The sequence below is a fragment of the Rhamphochromis longiceps genome, linkage group LG3, assembly GCF_057381845.1.
Source record: "Rhamphochromis longiceps isolate RC_006_pf linkage group LG3, R_longiceps_female_GT1.1, whole genome shotgun sequence".
Taxonomy (NCBI): Eukaryota; Metazoa; Chordata; class Actinopteri; order Cichliformes; family Cichlidae; genus Rhamphochromis; species Rhamphochromis longiceps.
The window spans coordinates 70,919,118-70,942,453 of record NC_140559.1 but is presented as its reverse complement, the minus strand read 5'-3'; the positions used below and the strand labels follow the sequence as shown (position 1 = coordinate 70,942,453).

At 41.9% G+C, this 23,336-nt stretch overlaps 2 protein-coding genes across 2 annotated transcripts in view; one reads left to right on the top strand and one right to left on the bottom strand.

Moving 5' to 3' along the window:
* The window catches only part of LOC146676629 (uncharacterized), a 456,001-nt gene that overhangs the window by 360,101 nt on the left and 72,564 nt on the right, over positions 1–23,336 (top strand). The gene's annotated exons all lie outside the window — the stretch shown is intronic.
* Positions 1,569–6,552, bottom strand: LOC146676635 (protein NLRC3-like). The gene is made up of 3 exons (XM_085402211.1): positions 6,254–6,552; positions 4,321–6,112; positions 1,569–1,764 (listed from the first exon to the last, which is right to left on the bottom strand). Exons 1-3 carry the CDS (start codon positions 6,459–6,461, stop codon positions 1,569–1,571), a joined length of 2,196 nt encoding a protein of 731 aa, XP_085258337.1. The 5' UTR covers positions 6,462–6,552.

Below are 23,336 nucleotides of genomic sequence, written 5' to 3'. Positions count from 1 at the left end.
CAAGGAGCAAAGATGAATGTGATGCTGAATCAGCAGAAGACTTGGACTCATTTGATTCCAGCTTTGATATCATTGATTTCAATGAAGAGCTTTGTGATTGTAGCAAAGGGCTGGTAGCTCTGAGAGTCCCACTGATGAGGTGTTTGTGTGGAAATCTCTTAGTGGGACCAAAGAGAGAAAAAGCCCTGGTCCTGATGCTGTGGGAGGGAAATGATTGAAGTGTGCTGTGAGGAACTGACTGGGAGATTTTCACACATTTTCCAGTCCTCCTTGGAACAACAGGAAGTTCCCAGCATATGGAAACAAAGGTTAAGTGTCCTATGGCACTCAGTGATGATGCTGCTGTGGCCCCACCACCTCCACCTCTTTGTAAAGGAACTAACTGTCATCTGAAGCTTGAAATGGGACTAAGACTTCCTCCACTAGGTGGCAGTGTCTGATGAGAAAGTGTTAGTGGAGCTGGCCTGGAGTCAGAAACAGGAAGATGCAGGATTTGGGCTGAAATGGGGAAAAGTGGTTCGCACTAGTGCCTTAAAGCAAGAAGGTTGTAGGTTGAAGCTTGTTGGCCTTTCTGTGGAGGTTGGATGTTCTCCCACAGTCCAATGAAATGCTGCTTAGGTTCATTGGTGCTTCTAAATTGGCTGTAGGTGTGGATGTGAGAGAGTGCTTCTCTGTCTCTCTCTGTTGGCCCTGTGATGGACTGCTCACCTGTGCAGGTGGACCACGCCTCTTGCCCTATGACAGCTAGGGCACAGGCTGCAGCCCTGTGAGCCTAAGCTGAATAAACAGTTAGCAAAAATGATCCATAGATGGCCTGAAATCCCCCAGTTAGCAGTTTGGTAGATAGCTATGACATGCTAATCCCATCCAGCAGCTGTATTCTACCTGTAAGCTGATCCCTGCTGAGCCAAAGCACTTTTTCATATACAAATTACAACCTTTAATAGAAACCTATTGGTCAGCATCTTATTAGCCTGCTGTTAGCTTCATTCCACAGAAAACTGAGAGAAACTAACAGAGTTGATAAAGAATAAAGAGAAATGTGCTGATTTAAAGCCTTTGAAGTGCTTCAGATGATCTCTGTCCACTTCTGTCCACTCATTCATTCATGTAAGCTTTCTAATGCAGCTTTGATCTTCACAGTCTGCTTCATGAAACTCATTCTAACCCTGAATGTCAGAGTGTTCCTCCTTCTCTTTCCCATCATTCATGCTGGCAGTGGAGGAGATTTGGATGTTGGACTGTGTTTTGGATGATGTGTGTATGTTTGTGTTGGACTGCTGTCTGTAAAGCAAACGCACATTTTGCTTTGGATTTCAGTGTCAGACAGACTTTAAGGTGGAATGAAGAGTTGGAGAGTTTCACAGTGAATTATCCAGTGGAGGATTTTTCTTCTTCTTTGAAGGTTTGAAATGTGAACATTGTTCTGCTGCAGTCAATGGACTAAACCAGAGAAGAAGAAAACAGACTTTACCATGAAGATCCTCAGTGTGGATCAGTATAATATCAGCCTGATGGCTGCAGTTTAGTGTCAGCACAACTTTCACATCATATTCATCTCAGCACAACTAAAACATGCTGACTGACCTCAGAGTTTCAAGTCCACATCCTGGACTCTCCAGGAAACCACACAGATGCTTCACTCCTGAATCCTGCAGCTTGTTGTTCCTACTCAGGTCCAGCTCTCTCAGATGGGAGGGGTTGGACTTCAGTGCTGCTGCCAGATAATCACAGCTGATCTCTGACAAACCACAGTCCATCAATCTGTATAAAGAATGAAAGATGTAAGTTTATTAGACAAAGTGTGAGCTTGAAATCATTCAGTGTTTCATCATCTGTTCAGAGCTGAAGAAGGTTCAGAATGTAGAAGTTTAGAAAATGGAAACTCCAAACAGCTGAAGCCAACAGGAAGCAGCTTCAAACAAACACAACAAGAGAAAAAACTCTGAATGTTTCACATTAAAGTCGTACATTTATCATAAAAACAGGACAAAGACTTGAAAAAGTCGTGTTTTTCCTTCCAGGAACCACAAGGCTTCACTTTTAAAGGTGAAGTGTGAAAGAAATGGACATATTTGAAGTCCAACACCTTTTTCCAGTCACATTATTAAAGCAGACAAACTACAAGCTCATTTTCATTCCAACAAGTCATCTTCTGACCTGGACTAACAACACTGGTCTCTATGTGCAGCTGGCTGTGAGACCAGTGCTCAGGGAGCGTCTACAAAGTGCAACACTGAAAGAACATCGCACACTAGCTGTGTCCCAAAACGTCGGCTGCATCCTTCGGAGAACCCAGTATTCGCGGTCTACGTGGGCCGGGTCCTTCAAAGACCGAAAAGGCTGGAAGTGCGAGGCTGTGAAATGGGACGGTCTAGCCTTCAGATTTGCGTCACCGCTGTCTCGGTGGAGTTTAATAAACTCGGCCGTCTGCTCCTTGCTATCTAAAATATAACAGGACACTGGCGTAAATTCTCGACCGTCTCACACTTCTGTTTAATCAGTTTCCTGTTTAACGTTTATTCAGCTGTGTGAAAATCCCGGAGGAACTTTGATCTCAGCCAAACCGATTTACTCCGGAACCAACACGTTCTCACTCCCAAAGCGTAACATTTTACGCTAGGTGACAAATCGTCACCATATTACGTTTTCGGCTACCCACCACGTTCCTAAATGACGACCTCGGAAAAAAGAGGAAATATGAGAACTGTCTGGACTGAATCTACACATGTTTGCTCTTTTTCTTCAAATCGCTTAGAAACACGCTATTTAACATCATTAAAGTCCTGGTTAAGGTCAGGAATAAGGTTATGGTCAGGGCTAGGGATAAGGTTAGGTTTAGGGCTGGAATACAGGGCTGGAACGTCTATTACCGCGGGAGCGTCATTGAACTGGATTCCAGCCATAGCCCGCCGCGTACCATAAGAACGCCGAAGGTCTCCTTTCACGTTCCTCAGGAACGCCGCGGGACGTGACAAAACGTCGACATGTTACGCCTCGGGAGTGAGAACGGGCTGCCGGAACAAATAAAACACAGAAAAAAGGCAAACAATTACATTTTTAAGTTATCCGGGTGACTTATATATCGTGTTTCACCTGAGTAGCGAAAGAGCGGGGTCTGAAAACGATGAAGCCGGGCGTCCGCTGCTCTCGCCGGCTGGAGTGACCATTGAACCCCCCCGGCTTGCTAGCAAGCGGGTGGGGAACAGACGTCTCCGAAAACGTCGGCACACTTTTGCAAATATGCGATGTCTTGATAAACCAAGCAGATATTTGAAGTTTACACAGCTACTTTCTCGCCTGAAAATATGTTAAAAGTTTATTTTGTGACCCAGAAAGATTAATAAGAGTAATTTGAAAACTTAGTAGCAGCCGCCATTGTTGGCAGCTGAAATTTGGCTGGGCCGCGCTATGAATTCTGGGATATGGTGGGCCACGAATGACACACCCGACGAATCCTTCAAATTCGGGGAAATGAAGGACGCATTTGTGCATTTGCATGCGCAAAAGAAGACTTCACACACAACGCGCTCTGTTTAGACCCAGAGCAAAGAATATTGTTTGACAGATGACCCTTAATATGAAGACTTCGGACTTTACGTTTCCCAATTTTTGCTTTAAGTTATTTTGTTATTTACATAATAATGTAGATAACCTAATAATGATCCTTATTGCTGTTTTAGAGGAGCGGTGCTTCAAAGGATAGCTGCAGATTTCTCTCAGAATCTGTAGATTATACAGTACAAATAAAATGTTCACGTTTCTCCAACGTTGTCTTCCCAACAGTTTCACTGACATCTACACGGGATGGCCAGGAAGCGTTTGCGATGTCTTATCGGGCGCTGATAATTGGCGTCTGTCTTGTGTTGGTGACGTAAAAGACGGATTTAATGCGACATGACCGTTCAAACAGCAGTCGCTTTCTAAAACATCGGATATGTATCGGATTCAGTACCACATACGAAAGTGACCCAGGTCGGATTTGAAAATATCGGATTCGCGACGTTCACACTGTCATAGCATGATCGGATATGGGTCGCATAGGGTCAAAAAAGTCAGATTTATAAAGGTCAGAAAAATCGGATTTGATGCGCTTTCGCCTGCAGTGTGAACATAGCCTTACTCTCAAATCCTCCCTAATAACAATAACATAATTACACTTTAGCCACAAGAGGGCAGCAGCATTAATACAAGTCACATGTATATAAAGGTACAGTGATTATATTACAGTGATTTTGACAAAAACAAAACAGAGGTTCATGGCAGTGTGTTTTCCATAACATACCAACCAAATTAAATAATAAAAACTTTATAACTTACAGAGCTTTTTTAGAGGCTTTGACCACTGGCAGCAGCCTCAGAAGAGCCTCCTCTGAAGCAAAGTATTTCTTCAGGTCAAACACATCCAGATCTTTTTCTGATGACAGTAAGATGAAGACCAGAGCTGACCACTGAGCAGGAGACAGTTTATCTGTGGAGAGACGTCCTGATCTCAGGGACTGTTGGATCTCCTCCAGTAGAGAACGATCATTCAGTTCATTCAGACAGTGAAACAGATTGATGCTTTTCTCTGCAGACAGATTCTCACTGAGCTTCTTCTTGATGTACTGAACTGCTTCTTGATTGGTCTGTGAGCTACTTCCTGTCTGTGTCATGAGGCCTTGCAAACGAGTTTGATTAGTCTTCAGACCCAAGAGAAAACGAAGGAACAAGTCCAGGTGTCCATTGGGGCTCTGTAAGGCCTTGTCCACAGCACACTGGTAGAAGTATTTCTCTGAAGATTTTCTTGTTTGAAACACCTTCCAAGTTGTTTCTTGCTCTTCCAGCAGATTGAGTCCAGAGTTGATGAAGGTCAGGTGGACATGAAGAGCAGCCAGAAACTCCTGAACACTGAGATGAACAAAGCAGAACACCTTGTCCTGGTACAGTTGTTTCTCCTCTTTAAAGATCTGTGTGAACACTCCTGAGTACACTGAGGCTGCTCTGATATCGATGCCACACTCTGTCAGGTCTGGTTCATAGAAGATCAGGTTTCCTTTCTGCAGCTGATCAAAAGCCAGTTTTCCCAGTGACTCAATCATCTTCCTGCTCTCTGGACTCCAGTGTGGATCTGTCTCAGCTCCTCCATCATATTTGATCCTCTTGACTTTGGCCTGAACCACCAGGAAGTGGATGTACATCTCAGTCAGGGTCTTGGGCAGCTCTCCTCCCTCTCTGGTTTCCAGCACATCCTCCAGAACTGTAGCAGTGATCCAGCAGAAGACTGGGATGTGACACATGATGTGGAGGCTTCGAGCTTTCTTGATGTGGGAGATGATCCTGCTGGCCTGCTCCTCATCTCTGAATCTCTTCCTGAAGTACTCCTCCTTCTGTGGGTCAGTGAACCCTCTGACCTCTGTCACCATGTCGACACACTGAGGAGGGATCTGATTGGCTGCTGCAGGTCGTGTTGTTATCCAAAGGCGAGCAGAAGGGAGCAGGTTCCCTCTGATGAGGTTTGTCAGCAGCTCATCCAATGAGGTGGACTTTCTTGTTTCAGTCAGGATTTTAGTTTTGTTGAAGTCCAAATTAAGTCGACACTCATCCAGACCATCAAGTATGAACACAACCTGGAAGTCTTCAAGCCTGCAGATTCCTGATTCGTTAGTTTGATTAAAGAAGTGATGAACAAGTTCCACCAAGCTGAACTTTTCCTCTTTCAGCACATTCAGCTCTCTGAAAGTGAATGGAAATATGAACTGGATGTCCTGGTTGGCTTTGTCTTCAGCCCAGTCCAGGCTGTATTTCTGTGTTAAGACTGTTTTCCCAATGCCAGCCACTCCCTTTGTCAGCACTGTTCTGATTGGTTCGTCTCTTCCTGGTGAGGCTTTAAAGATGTCTTCTTGTCTGATTGTTGTTTCTGGTCTGTCTGGTTTCCTGGATGCTGTTTCAATCTGTCTGACCTCATGTTCCTCATTGACCTCTGCAGTCCCTCCCTCTGTGATGTAGAGCTCTGTGTAGATCTGATTCAGGAGGGTTGGGCTTCCTGCTTTAGCGATGCCCTCAAACACACACTGGAACTTCTTCTTCAGTTGGGCTTTAAGTTCACGTTTACAGAGTGGAGCAAATATTTCTGAAGGTAAGAAATTCAGAAACAAATATTATATAATAAATATCACAGCCTTTCAGTACCCTGAAAGGATGAATGTCTATTGGTCCATTTCTTGAGCTATTAGGAAAGATCAATATTCAGTCTTTAGAGAAATTCTCTTACTGCTCTGCAGATGGTCAGCCATCTCATGCTGCTTAAGTCTCCTCAAGAAGTGGAGTGTGATCTTCAGAAATGCTTCTCTGCAGCTCTTTCTTTCATCTTCATCCTCTCCTTCAAACATCTCCTCATCCTCCATCTGGCTCTTTAAAGTTTCTGGGTGATCTGGACTCAGAAGCTTCTGGATCTTCTTCAGCTCGTTCTTCACAAACATGGTGATGTTGTCCTCCAGCCGCTGGAAAAGAAGACTATATGAATTACCCAGTGGTAAATGGACTGGTTCTTATATAGCTCTCTTTGATACTCTGTGCACACAAAGCATTTATACAACATGCCTCATTCAACCAAGCACATTGTTCTATGCTTAAATACTTTCTTTCACACTCTGATGGATGCATCAGAGGGCAGCTTGGGTTTAGTACGTTACCCAGTACATTTGCCAGCCAGGGTTTGATTCACAAACCTAACTAGTAGCTGACCTGCTCCCCTCCTGAGCTACAGTCACCCCAATCTGACTGAAATCATGGAGCCCAAACTCTGATTTATGTTGGACACACTGACAATCCTCTGGTCCACAAAGTGCAGCATAGAGGTGACTGAAAAGAACAAATTTAAACGTAGTACTACAAACCATAACCACAGAGTCCAGGTGTGTTTGATGCTGCTGTGCAGACTGACCAGTGGAAACCTCTGCTTTCTGCTGGTCCACTCTGTGGAGGAGTAATGTATAATTAGCTCATGTTATGTCTGTCCACACACAGACACAAGCTAAAGGTCCATGAAGTGATGTTTGGATGGGTTCAGTCAATCAGATGACTGTCATGGTGAAGCTTTGCTAGTCCTGCTGATCCCACTGAGAATTAACAACTCAGTTTCCAGATGTCTGTAGTTTTCTGCTCAGTTTCTTTAGTCCCAACAGCTCTTACCATCTCCTGCATAAAGCTTTCCCTCCATGCTCAGATGCCCTGGAACAAGGTGCTCTCTTTATATCAGTGACTGGTTTAAAGTGACAACTCGCCAAACTTTGTGTCAGCAAAAGTAGTTCTAATGTTTCTTACATTTATTACATTTATTACATTTTTACACACACAAATCAATGAACGCAAAAACATGAACTTTCCAGATATTTTGTTTCACAATGTTACAAAACTCAGTTCAAAACTACACAGTCAGATTTACAAGTACAAAATATTTATGACCACAGTTTGAGCCGATGTATGTCCCGAGTCTGTGGACTCAGTGGTTTTGTTTTGATTGTTATTGTCTTTTGTTACAATTTCATTCTGATTAAGATTTTCTAGTTCTGAGGTTTTGGTTTCTGTGTTCCCTCTGTACTGTGTTAGTATTGTGTCTCTGTGTTCACTTCCTGTTTTATTTTGACAGTGCCATGTCCTATGTTAGTGTGTCTACTTTTGCTTCCCCTTGTCTGGTTATGTCCAATGAAACCTGCTGTGTCTCCCTTTTCTCATTCCCTGATTTCTCTTTTGTGTATATGAGCCCTTTGTTTTCTCCTGCTTGTTGCTGGTTCGTCTGTGTTGTCTCCCCGTGTCTCCGTTTAAGGTTTCAGGTTAGTTTTTTAGTTTTTCAGTAGAGGTTATCTTAGCTTCTGCACAGGCCATCTCCACTGCACTTCACCGTTTCAATAAAGCTCACTCACTTCACAGCAGTGTTGGCATCTTGGGTCCTTTATTAAATTCAACATGGCTCGCCCCGCTAGCCGTGACATAAGATGTGAAAACAATATCCAAAAAACACGAGAGACAAACAGGGAATAGTTTTAAGGTGCAGGGCCAACAAACTGAGTCTAGCCATAAACTCAGAGTTGATTGAATTAGCATTTTGAATTGGGTGATCTGAGTTACTTCAATCAAGTCTATGTTCACTTTGAGTTAAGATTATACGTGATTAATGTAAAAGAAAAAAGCCGTCATCAGCAACTGATTCTGATTTAGCAGGTTTTCAAATCTAAACGGTACCCATCGCTAGCTGGCTGTAGTTAAACCTTTACTTAAAAAGCATCCCTAGACCCAGCTGTCTTAGCTAATTATAGGCCAATCTCCAACCTGACAATCCTTGAAAGAGTAGTTGGGGGGCGACAATCAGAGGGGCAGTGTGATGATCTTAGGTTACGAACTACCGCAGTCAAGTCATTAAGGGAGACGGGATCAAACTGCTCTAAGACAGCTGAGCACACAGGAGAAAGACTCGGATCTGAGGCAGCAGTCGGCGAGACAAGAGCCCTAATAGACAGAACCTTGTTGTTAAAAAATGCTAAAAAGAGTGACGCTGAAAAACTAGTTCATGCATTTATTACTTCCAGGCTGGACGACTGTAATTCATTATTATCAGGATGTCCTAAAAACTCCCTGAAAAGCCTTCAGCTGATCCAAAATGCTGCAGCAAGAGTCCTGACAGGGACTAGAAAGAGAGAGCAGATTTCTCCTGTTTTGGCTTCCCTTCATTGACTTCCTGTTAAATCCAGAATTCAAAATCCTGCTCCTCACATACAAGCAGTGTTGGGACTAACGCGTTATTAACTCATTCACTGCCATTGACATCTATAGCCGTCAATTGCAGTGCATGAGTCAATGGGTTTAACTCATTCACTGCCAATGGCTGGCAGTGAATGAGTTAAGTAACGCGTTACAGTAACTACGTTATTATTGTGGTAACGAGCACGGTAACTAGTTATTATGCCAAAATCAGGAACGCGTTAGTCGTTACTGAGATTTAGATAGGGTCGTTACTCGTTACTTCGTGTGGTGGCTATCGCGGAGCTTCCACAGATTCAGTAACATTAGCAAGTGGTGGAGGCCAGCAGGTGGATGAAGGAAAGGGGACGCAGAAGGAAAAGAGACCCGAGGTGGCTGCCGCCGGTCCAAGTGTGGACTGAACTTCAGGTAAGAAGTTATGACCTGCAGTCTCTCTGGGTCAGATATGAACCAAGTTTAGGTGGAGTTTATTTTCGTTATTCTGACTTTTTCCGTACTGCGTGCTAGCTAGCATGACGGAGTTTCTATACAGCTGGGTGGTGCTATGAAGTTAATGATGTTGAACTTTATTTTGTTCATAAGTTATTAGAGTTGCCAACCGTCCCGTCTGGTATTCAGAGAAAATATTACGCGTTTCTTATTGAGGTGAAAAGGAACAGTTTGTCCCGTAATTCAGCTACAATGAAAAAGACACAAAGCTGGAGTTATTCTGTGTCTTTGCTGCACAGCTGCCTCTTCTTCTCTCATTCTCCCCCCTCCCTCTCCCGTTTCTACTTCAATCATGAAAACTGATCAATGATCAGCTGATCGGCTCTCTTGTTTGTTTATCGCTCACTTTGCGCCAGAAAGAGGAAACCAGCGGATGTCGCGGTAAACAACAGCAGCACTTTTAAGCTTGATCAGCTGTTGTTAGAATTTATTTAATATTAATTTCTAGTATCAGCTGATGTTTGATGGAGCCACAGCTGTAAAGCTGCTGGTCATGATATGGTTTGGTTATCTGGTGAGAGGGAAACATGAAGATGAAACCAGGAGACGTCCTTACTGGATCATCAGAGCTGAACAGGTGATGGAGAAACAGGTTTACCTTTTAGGTGACATGAATGAGTTGAAGGGAAGTTATGAACTGTTTCTGAGAGACAAATAACACCAGGATCCTTTTTTAGGTAGCTGACAGCTGGTAACTGTGCAGGTGCGGATCTAGCAAAGTGTTGCCAGGGGGGCATGTAGGGCATTAACAGGGAGAGGTGGGCACAAGGAAATACTTTTCTTTCTTATTCTCATTTAAAATGTCTAGCTTTTAAAAAATAATCATCTGAATCTTACAACAAACGATTGATAGATTGATGCATATATACCATCAAAACAGTGTACATCACTGTCACAACAGCGTTTGTTTTCATTCAAAGGCTTTATGTTTTTCCTATAATGGTGGGCCGGTCTCTAGTCAAAATGCCCGGACCAATTTTCTGTCCCAGTCCAGCCCTGTATGCAGCTCATCTGCAGTCTGGTGTTACCTACATCTTCCTATTCAGAAGGCAGAATTTCCAAGTTCTGAGTACAATCAAAGCACCACGACTGCAGTTTTTGTGTTGGATGTAAAAGGCGCACATGACGCTGTGACGTAGGCTAGAATCATGGCAGCAGTCAATGACGGTCCAGGCGTGGGATTTCTCTCGTGGAAATATGCACATTATCTTTTCCTTTCTATTGGTAGGTGGCACAGTGCACTGTGGCAAGTAAGCAAGCTAGAAGACTGGCAAAGTAATGGAAGCAACACATTAACAAGAGAATTCTGAGTAAAACCAAAGTTACTTTCCCTAGTAACTAGTTACTTTGAAAATAACGAGTAACTTGAAGTAACTGAGTTACTTTTGAGAGAAGTAACTAGTAATGTAATTAAGTTACTATTTTAAAGTAACTTACCCAACACTGCATACAAGGTCTTAAATAATCAGGCCCCATCTTATCTTAATGCTGCACCACAACACCTGATCTCTGGTTTCCTCACCTCTTCAATCCCACTTTAATACTTGACTAAACTCATTTTCCTGTTTAGGTGTTGAGGCAAAGCCGCCCATCTACAATGCAGGCAACAGCAAACGGAGCTATTTTTGATTCCCTTTGGGTTTTTTCTACTTTTGTGCTACAAAATGTTCAAGCTGATTAAATTCATTAGAATAAAAGTTCAGATAATTTTCTCATATTAATGTTGGAGGTAGAAATTCAGGTAACTTTGCACAAAAACTGGCAGAAATTTCCTTCAAAGATGGAGTTTTTACTTTAATGCTGTGAGTACATTTCAGAGCCTGGACTCTTTTACCTTTACTTGAGTAAAGAAGCTGAATCAGTATTTCAGCTTTAAGAGGGTATTTTAACACAAACATCAGTCCTTCTACTTAAGTATGTTTGACACTTTGTTTACGTCTAAATTAACTTTACTGTTAACGAGTTTTCATGTTTCTGTAATCCACCAGTGTGCTCATGCTTTTTTAATTGAAAACATATTTTTAATGATCAAATATAATTATGTTTGTTATTTGTGGATTTTAAATGTCCTTGACAGAGACAGATGATGATCATTATCCTGCACTGTGGTCTCAGGTTTGGTCGAGCTAGCACAAAGAATGGCTATGTTGAACTTCCTCCTGGGATCTACACTAAGAAGTGAGTCCAACATTAGCAGGGTCTCTTTCCTTTATCTGATTCACTTTAGCATTCACAGTCACGTGAAGCTTGTTATTAACTCGATAAGTCAACCCAGGGTTTCAGCTGAGCGCTCACATGAAACATGGCAGCATCTGATCAATCATATTCATGGAGACGTGTATCAGCAACAGAGCAGCTGAGTTTGCAGAAGGAAGTCAAACTAAACCACAGGAACAATATTTGGAGATTACACACATAATAAAATACTAGCAGTAACACAGCTGCTGCAGACAAATCAGTCGTGTGATCGTGTGTGAGAGGAGAAGGACTGTAAAGGAGTTTGGTGTTAAAAGCTCTGTATGAATGTGGGAGACTTTGAAGGGCTTTAAAAAGGCCAATATAAAATAAAAGGCAGCAAAATTGCTGAGTGTGAAAGTCACCAGACTTATCAGACCTCTGTGATTAAGACCTGTAAGAACACCTGTTTGTACTTGTTGGCATTATATCAAACACACACGTATATTAAGCCTTTGTTTGAACTCTGGTTGAATTTGTTACTTTCAGACTGTGAAACATCACAGAGGCTGCAGCTGCAGATCTTTTTTTCACCTGGAAATTTACTTTAAATGTTAGATGGAAAATGTATTGCTCAGTTTAACCAAAGTAAGAACAAGAATCCATAAACCTTCATAAAGACAAACATCTCCCAGAACATTGAGCTGCTGAAGTGTCACTGAAGGGAAAAACTATTTGTCCTCCTCCATCCAGCAACACCTGAAACACCTGAGTGGAAGCTCCTCCCTACACTGTGTTTGAAGCAAAGCACAAAGGAGACACCTGCTGGAGCAGCTGGAGTCCTACAGACACTCAGCCTCTTCACTACACAAACACCTCCTACAACATCCACTCTTTCCACTCTGACTGCTGTGTTTGTGGAAACACTCCAACACACACCGCTTCACATACCAACATAGAAATGTGTGAAAAAGAGCTGAGCTGATATTAAACATGAGGATTTATTCAAAAATACAGAGTCAGGAACAACATCTAGACACACATTACCTCTCAGCAGCAGAAGAACAGCCTTTAAAGTTTATATAAAAATCCTTCGACTCGTTGCTCTTTAAGGAAACACAGCTGGGTTCAGGTCCAGGCTCTGGATTAGTTTCAGGGTTATGTCCAGCTGAGCCTGGTACGCCCCACAGCTCTGGGCTTTAAAACAACACACACAGAGGTATGAGTGTGAATAATGATGGAGCAGTGATGTGAGTCATGGAGAAGAGTCATGGACAGTTAGAGATGGTCATCTCACCTCTGAGCTTTGGTCTGGCTCTCATGTTCCCCACACAGAGTGCTTTTAGAGGGAGGGACTCCCTCCTCTCTGTCCTCACACTGATCCATGCTGCTCAATTCACATCAGCTCACACACACTTTCTACCTTCACCTGCAGAGGAAACACAAATCATTCATGTGCACATCAACTGAGAGCTGCAGAGGTCGTGTCTGATGTGTTGGACTAACATCCATCTGAGACGCAGCTTTCATCAGTTCACTACAAAAAGTGTCACAGAGCCCAGTTCAGCCTCCAAATCCTCCATTACTGTAGTCCTACAAAGCAGCAGGTCAAACATGGCTGCAGAGAGCAGCTTTATGTCAGTAACCATGTCCAGGACCGAGCTGACTGCTTACAGAGTTCATACTCTAACTGCTAGCTGCTCTGCTAGCTAAGCTAACTCAGTAACAGTGACTCTGACAGCAGTTACTGTGGAACAGCGGCCGAGCTCAGGACACATTCAGTGTGTTTAGTCTGAGTCCTGGACTCTGATTCAATGGATTCAATCCAGCTCAGAGTTTCATGTCTTCATCAGAATAAAATACATGTACTAATATAACAGAAGTAATGCTCTGAATGCAGGACTGTAATGGAGGATAAATAAGGTTTTTACAGCCTGAAAGAAACATTCAGTTCATATATTTGTAGACAGTGAAGCAGTTTTTAATACTGCAGCTGTTTCCTTCACCTGTGTGTGTGTGAGCCACACCTTCATGTGCTGCTTTAGAAATATGTGGTCTGACTGCTCAGACTGAGTCTAGGAGGAAAGTTCACACGCTGGAGAAAGTTTTGTTCCTAACTTTGTCAGAGTTCGGCTCCAAAGACAAAGAAGACGGAGCTCACAGTCTGTAGATGGTCCTCAGTGTGTGTGTGAAGCACACAGGAGTGTGTTTATGTCAGGAAATCAGTGTGTGAAGAGTTTGAGGGAGTGTGTGAATGAGACTAAACACTGAACAGTCCAAGAAAAGCGTCTGGACTTCTTTAAGTTTAACTTAAAGAAGTCCAGACGCTTTTCTTTTTGTCTCCATAATGTCTCCATAATGCTGCAATGTTATCTGCCCCAGAAACACTGTGCAGAAGCTCTGATGGTGACACAGAAAAGTCACAGTGGAGATACTTCTGTCCACCTTTGATTAGACTCATTATAAAAAGGAAAACAAAGTTTGAACACAGTCATGTTTCCAGTTCACTGACTTACATTTATTCCATGGACACTCACTCTAACCTGAAGCACAGCTACAACCCAACATTGTTGAGGCCTCATCTCCTCCTTTCCTGACTGTAGAGGTTAAATATGCAACAACCGACAAATAAAAGAATTTGGTTCATTTCAAAGAAATTCACACGGTGACCAAGTAAAGTAACCGTAGTAAAGGAGACAACATCCCGTTGATGGTGGGATTATTTGAAAGATTTGCTTTAGTCACGTCACCAAATGCAGTTGAACCACCCGTGGATCCATGTTTGACCATTCTACCACTCTGAGCTCTGCTTTTTAATCATTTTATTATTATCATCATTCATTTATTCATTCTTTGGAGGGGGGCTATTTCCTAATGCCGCCCTAATAAGCTGATGTTCAAGGGGAAATATAACAGAAACTCTTTCAGTGTTATTCATTAATAAATGAACAGATAAACTGTGAAGAAGAAAAAACTGAGATTTAAAGGAGAGAGTGAGAAACTTGATCATCCATCCTCATAATACATGTTTATCAGTATCTGCTGTGACCATACTGCAGTAATAACTACAAGTCTACATTTCTGTGACTGTTGATCAATCACAGCAGGAATCTGAGCTCATCTCTGCACACAGAGCAGCTTCAGCTCTGGGATAAACTGCTCGCTTCACGTCCTTCTCAGCTCACAGACACTCATCCTGATATTTTCCTTTAACATTTGATGGTATCTGGAATAGTTGGCAGTAATAAGGATGATTTTCTGTAAAATCATATTGATATGAGCCGTGAATTATTCGTAGATGAGCGTTAGATTAGTTTGATGGGTTAACTCAGAGAGCTGAAGATATCGTGGACATGCTGACCTCGCTCCGTGGTGTACAGGGCCGTTTACCCTCATGATTAATATTCACAATAAAAAAATGAGGCGAACATCATGAAGTCTGTGTGTGTTTCATAGTGTCGAACCACCTTTGTACAGTTAAACCTAACAGTTACTACATGACGGAAACACCAACGTTATTTCTTTTATGTGTTTATCAGGTCACGCTGATTATTGAACAAAAACCCAAACATCAGATGTTAATCGAATCTTTTTGCTCTCTCTCCTCCTTAAACATGTTTTTAATGTTAGTTATAATTCAGAATTGGTGACTGGAACACGTATGACACATACGAACATCAGGAAATAAAAACACGATAAATATAACCTCTGTAAATGAAGTCAGTGTGCAGCGGGGGTTATTACAGCTGTGTACCGGCCTGCGCTTTGTCGGTGGTAATAGCAGCTCGATTGCTTGCGAGGCGAGCGGGTCTGTCCCACGCTTTGCCGTGAGACTGGGCTGGGCAGACATCTCCGAAATCATCGAAGCACTTTTGCAAAAAAGCTGTATCTTGACAAACCGACCAGACATCTGAAGATTAAACCGCTACATTCTCGGCTAAAAAATATTAAAACGGTATTTGGTGAGACACAAACTGTCATGGTCCCCGTGTCTGCCCGGCTGACTCAGGTTGGCTACATATGTTTCTTGTTTACATCTACCTCTCTCACGCTAGCTGTGTCTCGCCAGGGCGGAGCTCATTGCGGGCTCCCGCCCCTGGCCCTTGCACCTGAAGTTAATCACACATCTGTGGCTCATCGCCTAAACTCATCCACTACTTAAGGCAGAGGCTGGAAACATCTCGTCGCTGGACTATTGAGTAACCTCGGTAGTAAGCTCCGGAGTACTAGTCTCTTGTTGCCTTTTCGTATCGCTGACCCTTTGGATTAATCACTTGTTGTCTGTAAACAGGAATTCCGTTTCCCTGGAACCCTTGGTGTGCTGTGTTTTTTATGAAGTCCCTCGTGTGTGAAGAGCTCCTTTCCCGGATTTCCTTGTGCCCTGGATTCCCCCTGCCATCTCACTTGTATATATTTGCACCTGGTGTTGTATAGTAAAAAACGGAACTGTATTCTAGCTGCCTTGTCTGCGCTTGAGTCCATCCCACACACAAACACAAACAGGGTTTTTCAAAGTTCAGTTCTGTTAGTTTCCACATGGCAGTTGTTGGTGTGCAGTAACGCCTTCTAAAAACAATGGCCACCAGGCCAAAGCAATGGTTCTGACTCGATCAGCATTAACCCCGCCCCCTGGGTTTGATGGGTGAGGTTGACACATAAAATAAATTTATGGTGAGACCTGAAGGAGTCAACTGTGCCAAAATGAATTAATTAAATACACCATTAAATAATTATTTAAATGTGGCAATAATTAATTAAAACGTGAAATAATTAATTAATTAATTAAATGTGTCAAAAAATGTTTATTTAATTATTTATTTCCCATTTTAATTAATTATTTCAAATTTTAATTAATTATTGTCACATTTAATTTATTATTCAATGGTGCATTTAATTAATTCATTATGGCACTCCTGGTATTCCATACTGTGGTTGGGTCGACTTTACTATATAGATGTTTCACATGTTTCCATCTCAGCAGCCCCGTTGACAGATCACAGTATTATTACTTTTAAATTTAACCCTGAAAATAAAACGCAGTTTAAAAAAGATTACTGGAAATTAAATGCAGATCTATTAATTGATGACGGGTATGTTAAGATAGTTAAAGAGCTCCTCCATAACATTTACAACAACGTAACAATTGGCAATTACATACATAGATGGGAATTTTTTCATTTAAAGTTAGAGAATTTTCAATTACGTTTAGTAAAATGAAAAGTAGACAACAGAAGGAATTTGAAAGTAAATTACTTTACGATATAAATAACTATTGTAATAGACATTTTATGTCAGAGGCTGATAAGAAATCCCTGTTGTCTTTACTCAATTAGATGATCTATACAAGAAAAAGGCTCATGGAGCTTACATTAGAGCTCGTGCAAAATGGATAGAAGAAGCTGAAAAAGTGCTTCATATTTCTACAATTTGGAGAAACGGAGGCAAGAAAAGAAATCTATTAATACATTAATCATAAATGGGGAGGAATGCACAAATCATAAGACTGTAGCGGAAGAAAAACATAAATTTTACTCAAATTTATTCTCCTCAAAATATTTAATTGCTGATTCATTAACTTTTTGTGATCAGATTGAACCTTATACTCCAAAAATCGATTCTGCATTCAGAGAAATTTGTGATTCTGATATATCACTGGATGACTGAGATCAAGCCTTAAACAAACTGAAAATGACAAAGCTCCTGGTCAGGGTGGCTTGACTGCAATCTTTTATAAATTCTTCTGGAAAGAAATAAAAGAATTTTTCTTCAAAACTATTACTGAAATCATTAGTAATGAAATGTTAGCAACGACAATGAAACAGGGTCTTATCTCCCTTATTCCCAAACCTGGTAAAGATAAAAGACTAATCGATAATCTACGACCAATAATATTAGATTGGTTGTAGATCTACTGGATTCTAATCACTTAATTGAAGATGATGGTGTGATTCTTTTTTTAGACTTTTATAAGGCATTTGATACGGTCGAACATCCTTTTATTTTAAAAGCTCTACCCTATTTTGGTTTTGGTAAACAAAACTTCATAGATTTAATTTCTTTATTATACTCTGACTCAATAGTTCTGTTTCTTTACCTTTTGGAACATCTAAACGCTTTAATGTTAGACGAGGAATCGTCAGTTTTTATAGAACATGAATGAAATTTCACTTTTCTCAAAGGCTTCTGGTTTGTACCTGAATATTAGAAAATGAGAATTATTAACTATTCGTGATTGTGACCTAGTAGCTCTCTTAACATAGCTGTTAAAACTGACATTAAATATTTGGGTATTATAATGTCAAAGAACACAAATAATAGAGAAAATCTACATTTTGAGCAAATTACCCAGAAATCAAAAAGATTACAGGCTACAAAGACACCTCTCCATCTTTGGACGTGTCTTGCTTACTAAAACAGAAGGTATCTCTGGATTGATTTATCCATCACAATGTTTATATGTTTCCAATAGTCTAATCAATAATATAAATCAAATTAATTTCAATTACATTTGGAGAAACAAGCAACATTATGTTAGGAAGAATGATATAGTGAAGTCATTTGAAGAAGGAGGTTTGAATGCGATTGATTTTGAAGCAATGATGGTTCCATCAAACTCAAATGGTTGCAATCTTTCATAAATAATTCAAACAGTATTTGGTTTTATTTTCCCAAAGTAATTTTGGAGAAGCTGGGTGGCATTGAATTTCTTATAAAGTGCGACTTTGAAATTTCCAAATTAAATTATCCAATTTTCACAAACAGGTTCTCCAGTACTGGAAAATGATACACAAGCATATTTTTTCTCCACATACAAATTCGATTTGGAACAACAGATGTATACGACAAAAGAAAATCCATCTTTTATAAGGATTGGATGGATCATGGCATTTGGACGGTTTTACACCTTTTAGACAATGACGGAAATGTGTTAACATATAACAAATTCATAGATAATTATGGCATATCATGTAGTCAGAGTAAATTCATTAAAGTTGTGAAAGCCATTCCCCCTGCAATGATTCAGATGTCTTCCCCCGACTGAACAACAACCCGTCAACAACATGCTGAGCTGTGACTCTTCTTCCCTCTAAAGTCCTGGTGTTAACACTCACCCTGCATCAGCTTCACCTTTTTAAATTGTTTTTACTTTTCAAACCGACGGATCATTTGAAGCCAACCATCCAAAAACTGCTTCAGCTGTGTTTGATGTTTATGCTACAGCCTGTTTACCAATATAATCAATATCAGATATCAGAGCAACAGAAACCTCGGTGATCAGGACGCTGGGACTGAGAACAGGAAGTGGCTCAAACGTCACAGTTTCATAACGTCACCCTGAACTCCACTCACGGAGTTTCTGTCGCCATTGTAGTTTTTAAAGTCCCGTGATAAAGGCGGGTCTTTCTGTGAATCCGCACGCTCATTGGCTAATAGCTCGAGATTGACACATCGTTATCCAATGAGCGTGCGGGAACTTCCGACATAAAGTTGTTTCCTTTGAAAAACCAAAGTCTGATTATTTTTGCCTCCACTGACGGAGCCTGTTGTTCCCGCCACAGAGACACAGTAATGTCAGAGCGGTGTTAACACTCACCCTGCCTCAGCACAGCTCTCACTCTCCTCCTGCTCTCTCACACTAAACGGAGGCTCAGCTAAACTCACTTCCTCTCTACTTACAGGAAACCAGCGCTCAGAGGAGCCGACCGGCCTCACATTTCACCCACAGACACGAACAGCGTGGAATTATTTTATGTCATAAGAAGAAACATATTCATGTTAACACTCACCCGCCTCAGCTCCACCTTCCTCCTCCTGCTGCTCTGAACGGAGGCTCAATACTTTCACTTTCACTGCTGCTCCCTAAACACAGAGGATGCTGGGACTTGTAGTTGTTTCCTTCCGGTGCGGTCTTCCTCTTTGTTTGTTTGTGTTTGTGTTCAAGTTATTTCGATCATGTAAACATCAACAGAACACGTGAAGCCACACAGAGTTTGTATGTCGAGGTGGGTAGGAGGGTTTGAGGGTTTGGGGAGGGGTCAGAGGGAAGAGGTCTCTCAGTCTTGACAATCCACATTGATGGCATTGCATCTTTCAGCGTGTTTGTGGGTCGATTTGGATGCTCCAGGTGTGAGAGCAGCCACTCAGCCTCTGCTGCAGATGTGTGTCACAAGTTCATCTAGTAGGCTATGGCACTTGGCCACAGGTGGCAGCAGTGGACTGGCCTCCATGTGAGACTGCTCCAGCTGCTATGTGATAGTCCAGCTGCAAACTGAAGATCATATGCAAGTTTTGGAAATTAAACTCTACAATATAAAGCGCCTTGAGGCGACTGTTGTTGTGATTTGGTGCTATATAAATAAAATTGAATTGAAATTCAGAATATTCTTAACTTAGCTTTAAAACCAACCCAATCTCTCCTCCACACTCACAAACAAAGACAAACCAACTGACACATCTGAGTCCCTCACTTTCTTCAATCCACTCACTCTCACAAGCTCCACTTAGTCACACTGGCTCTGTTTATTACTGATTACTATTGTCTCCCCAGAAACAGTTCCGTTTTCTTTTTTCCTATTTGTGTTTTCGTTTTTTGTATTTGTGTTTTCTTTTTTCCTATTTCAGTTGTGTTTTTTGTGCTTTTGCAGCGTTTTTTTTTTTTATTGCTGGTGTTTTCTTAAGTTGCAGTCCGTTTGGCCTCTCAGGGCCACCGTAGATAAAGGCCAAAAATAAATACATAACATCATTTCAATCAGTTTAAAGGTTTATTTGCAAGACACAAAAACAGAAAAAATTAAAAGTTACAAATGTATTGTGCATGAAACAGGAATTCAAACGTGGCTCAGATGTGTGTCACAAGTTCATCTGGCTGTAGGCTATGGCACTTGGCCACAGGTGGCGCTAATTGACTTGACTCCATTTGAGTGCACACAAAGTAAACTGCACACTTTAGTTGTGAAGCGAAAACGCTGAAATCGCAGTAATAACACGCACGAGGGGAACGATAACGAAGACAAGATGCTCCTGATCGTTACTCTTGCTGTCCTGTGAACAGCATCGGCGTGGTGTTAATGGTTTGCTTTTGTTTTGGCGATCGCCCCGTGAATGAGAATATGACCAGGTAAACCCGCGACATTTTTAAATAGTTTGTCGTTCAACAGCAACAAGACTGACGGAGTGTGTTTGAGGAAACCTCACAAATGTCACAGATGAAATATTTGGTGTTTATTTGCTGGTTTGTCGGTAGCAGCTCCTTCAAAGTAAGTCTACCACACATCTGTTTGACCAACGCCAGTTGATTTGGATCACCGGTCCAAACAATTTGAACGATTGTTGTGTTACCTTTGTGTTGAGTTTGACTGATATTTGCTGGATAGCAAATGTTTTAAAGCTATGCAACCTTTATCTGCACATAGCAGTTAAACTGTTTAGATCAATCTTTATTGATAATATACATTATTTATTTATGAATTACTGTGTACACAAGAATAAGTTAATGTATTAAGTTAAACTGGCTGAAATTTTTGTATTATTCTTGAGATTTTTTTTTTATTGGCCCTGTTTAGTTACAGGCCAGGTGACCCTTTAGGGGTTTAAAATGCCGAGCCAATGAACGGCTGGGAGCAGGAATCTTTCTTCACTGAAGCTTCCACTTCCACGGGTCTGGTAGGAAGTTGTCCAAGCCAACAAAACAAACAGACAAAAAATCCATCTATCAATCACCTGGATCACCTGTTGAGAAAGAAAAAAGAGAAAACAAGCAAACAAAAGAGAGCAATATAATAAACAACAGCATCGTGATGATCTATGTGAATATAAATGTAAATACTAAATATTGAATATTATTGTGCAGCACGTAAGATCGACAGCGCACAGTGTGCTTTGAGGTAGCAGCCAAAATGCAAGGCAAGTTTATTTATATCGCACAATTCAACAACAAGGTGATCCCAAGTTCTTTACAGAACATTAAAAAACAAAAACAGATAAAAAGCATGATTTAAACGTGACGTGCCCGTGAGCTCCGCCGGCAGCCAGCTGTGCCAGAGTGACCGAGCCCCAGGCTCCAGGCCCCGACAAGCAGTACCTGGACGCCCATCCCTGGACACAAAGAACCACCAATGCACCGATGTCTGAGGGCGTCTGCCACTGGCAGGGGGAGTGGTGGGGGGAGATAAGCCTCCATACCTTGGAGGGCCTGAGATGTCCCCAGAGAGGTGGCGTCTGATACCCAACCTGACATATAGAGACAGACAAACAGGCACACACAGATACAAACATCCATTCCCACCCTCATGCTCTCATATGCACTTACTCAGCAGCAGGTAAGCGCATAGCCCCTCCTGATAGCCCTCAATGTCTACGTGGATTTAAAATTGAGAGGTGGGCAACGGCGCCAGGGGTGAGGTCGTACACCCTGATGGTCTTCTGGATGCCGTGTAGCGTGCCCACCCCCAAGGTCCTATATGTATGTGTTATGAGAGTGTGAGTAATGTGAATGTCTAAGTTGTGGGATAAAACTGAGGCACAGGCAGCCAGAAGGGGACAGAGGGGGGGAGATGCCTCCCCTGCACCCTGGTGACACACCTTTACCCCAAGGCCCTGCATGTGTGGGTGATTGTGGTGGAGCGGGAAGAGGGAGGCAGCTGGAGATGGGGAGGGAAGGAAGGGAGGGGCAAGGGGGCCCAGGCCCATCCGGACCGGGGCCAAGTTCAGCAGCGCCGCCCGGCCCCACAGAGCCCAGGACGGCCCACCCGATCCCACCACAGAGAAAACCTCACGCACCCTGTCATCCACTCATCCTCCAGACTACACAAGACATAGACACCCAGGCTGAGTTCTTCCTCCACCTCTCCTGTATCTCCCCCACCTGCAGAGTGAGTTCCTGGAGAGAGGAGACCTCCTGCAAGATGCAACAGCCTCCCCCACCAGTCTTCCATACAAACGTTAGACATGCAAACACTTAACACAGCAACACTGAAAGCATTTGAGTGTAAATTTCATTCAAATCAAACTTTATACACAATTACAATAATGGAAAAAAGACTAAATATTAAAACACTACAACCACCGAAGAAACAAATAAAACCAATCACAATCAACATCAAAATATGATCATAGAAAAATAGAAGAAGAAGAAGATGACAGCTCCAGCACCGCCCACGACCCTGAAAAGGAGATGTGGAAGCGAACGGATGGATGGAAAAATAGAAGAGACATATCATACAATTCATACACGTTCATGTGATATCTTTGGGTTCAAAAACACAATAACCTTGAATCCTTCTTTTAAATTACATTTAAATTTCAGCTGGCAGCAAAGAAATTAACCAGAAATTAACCACAATTAATCTGCAGCTTCATCAATGTGATGCTGAGTTTCTGACTGAGATTGAGTCTGAACATGTCTGACTCTGTGAAACAGTCAGAGTGTTTCTCTGACAGCAGGAGCCTCTTTACACTCAGCTTCACACAGACGAGCTGAGGAACGATCAAGCAAACTTCTTCTTCTGTCATTTTTAACAGCAGCTTGCATCCAAAGATGTTGCACTACTGCCATCTCCTGGCTTTTACTCTTACTTCTCCTCCAGATCCTCAGATCCTCTTGATGACATCAGTATTTCTCAAAAATGAAAAACCACTCCTTTCACCTCATCAGGACTTAACTGATTAACCACTTTTTCAAATGTAAGTTTCATTTCACCACCAGTTCCCACCCTCAACACTCTCCTTTGACTTCTATACTTCCTGCAACTAACAACCACATGTTCAACCGTCTCCATAGCATTACACCATCACATAACCCAGTCGGATGTTTCCCCATCATAAAAAGAGAACCATTCAGAAAGCAATGACCTGTTTGTATTCTCCTGCTGCCTATTTAACCCACTACTCCTCTTAACTTCTATTGTGTTTTGTACCCCATGTCTCCCTTTTGT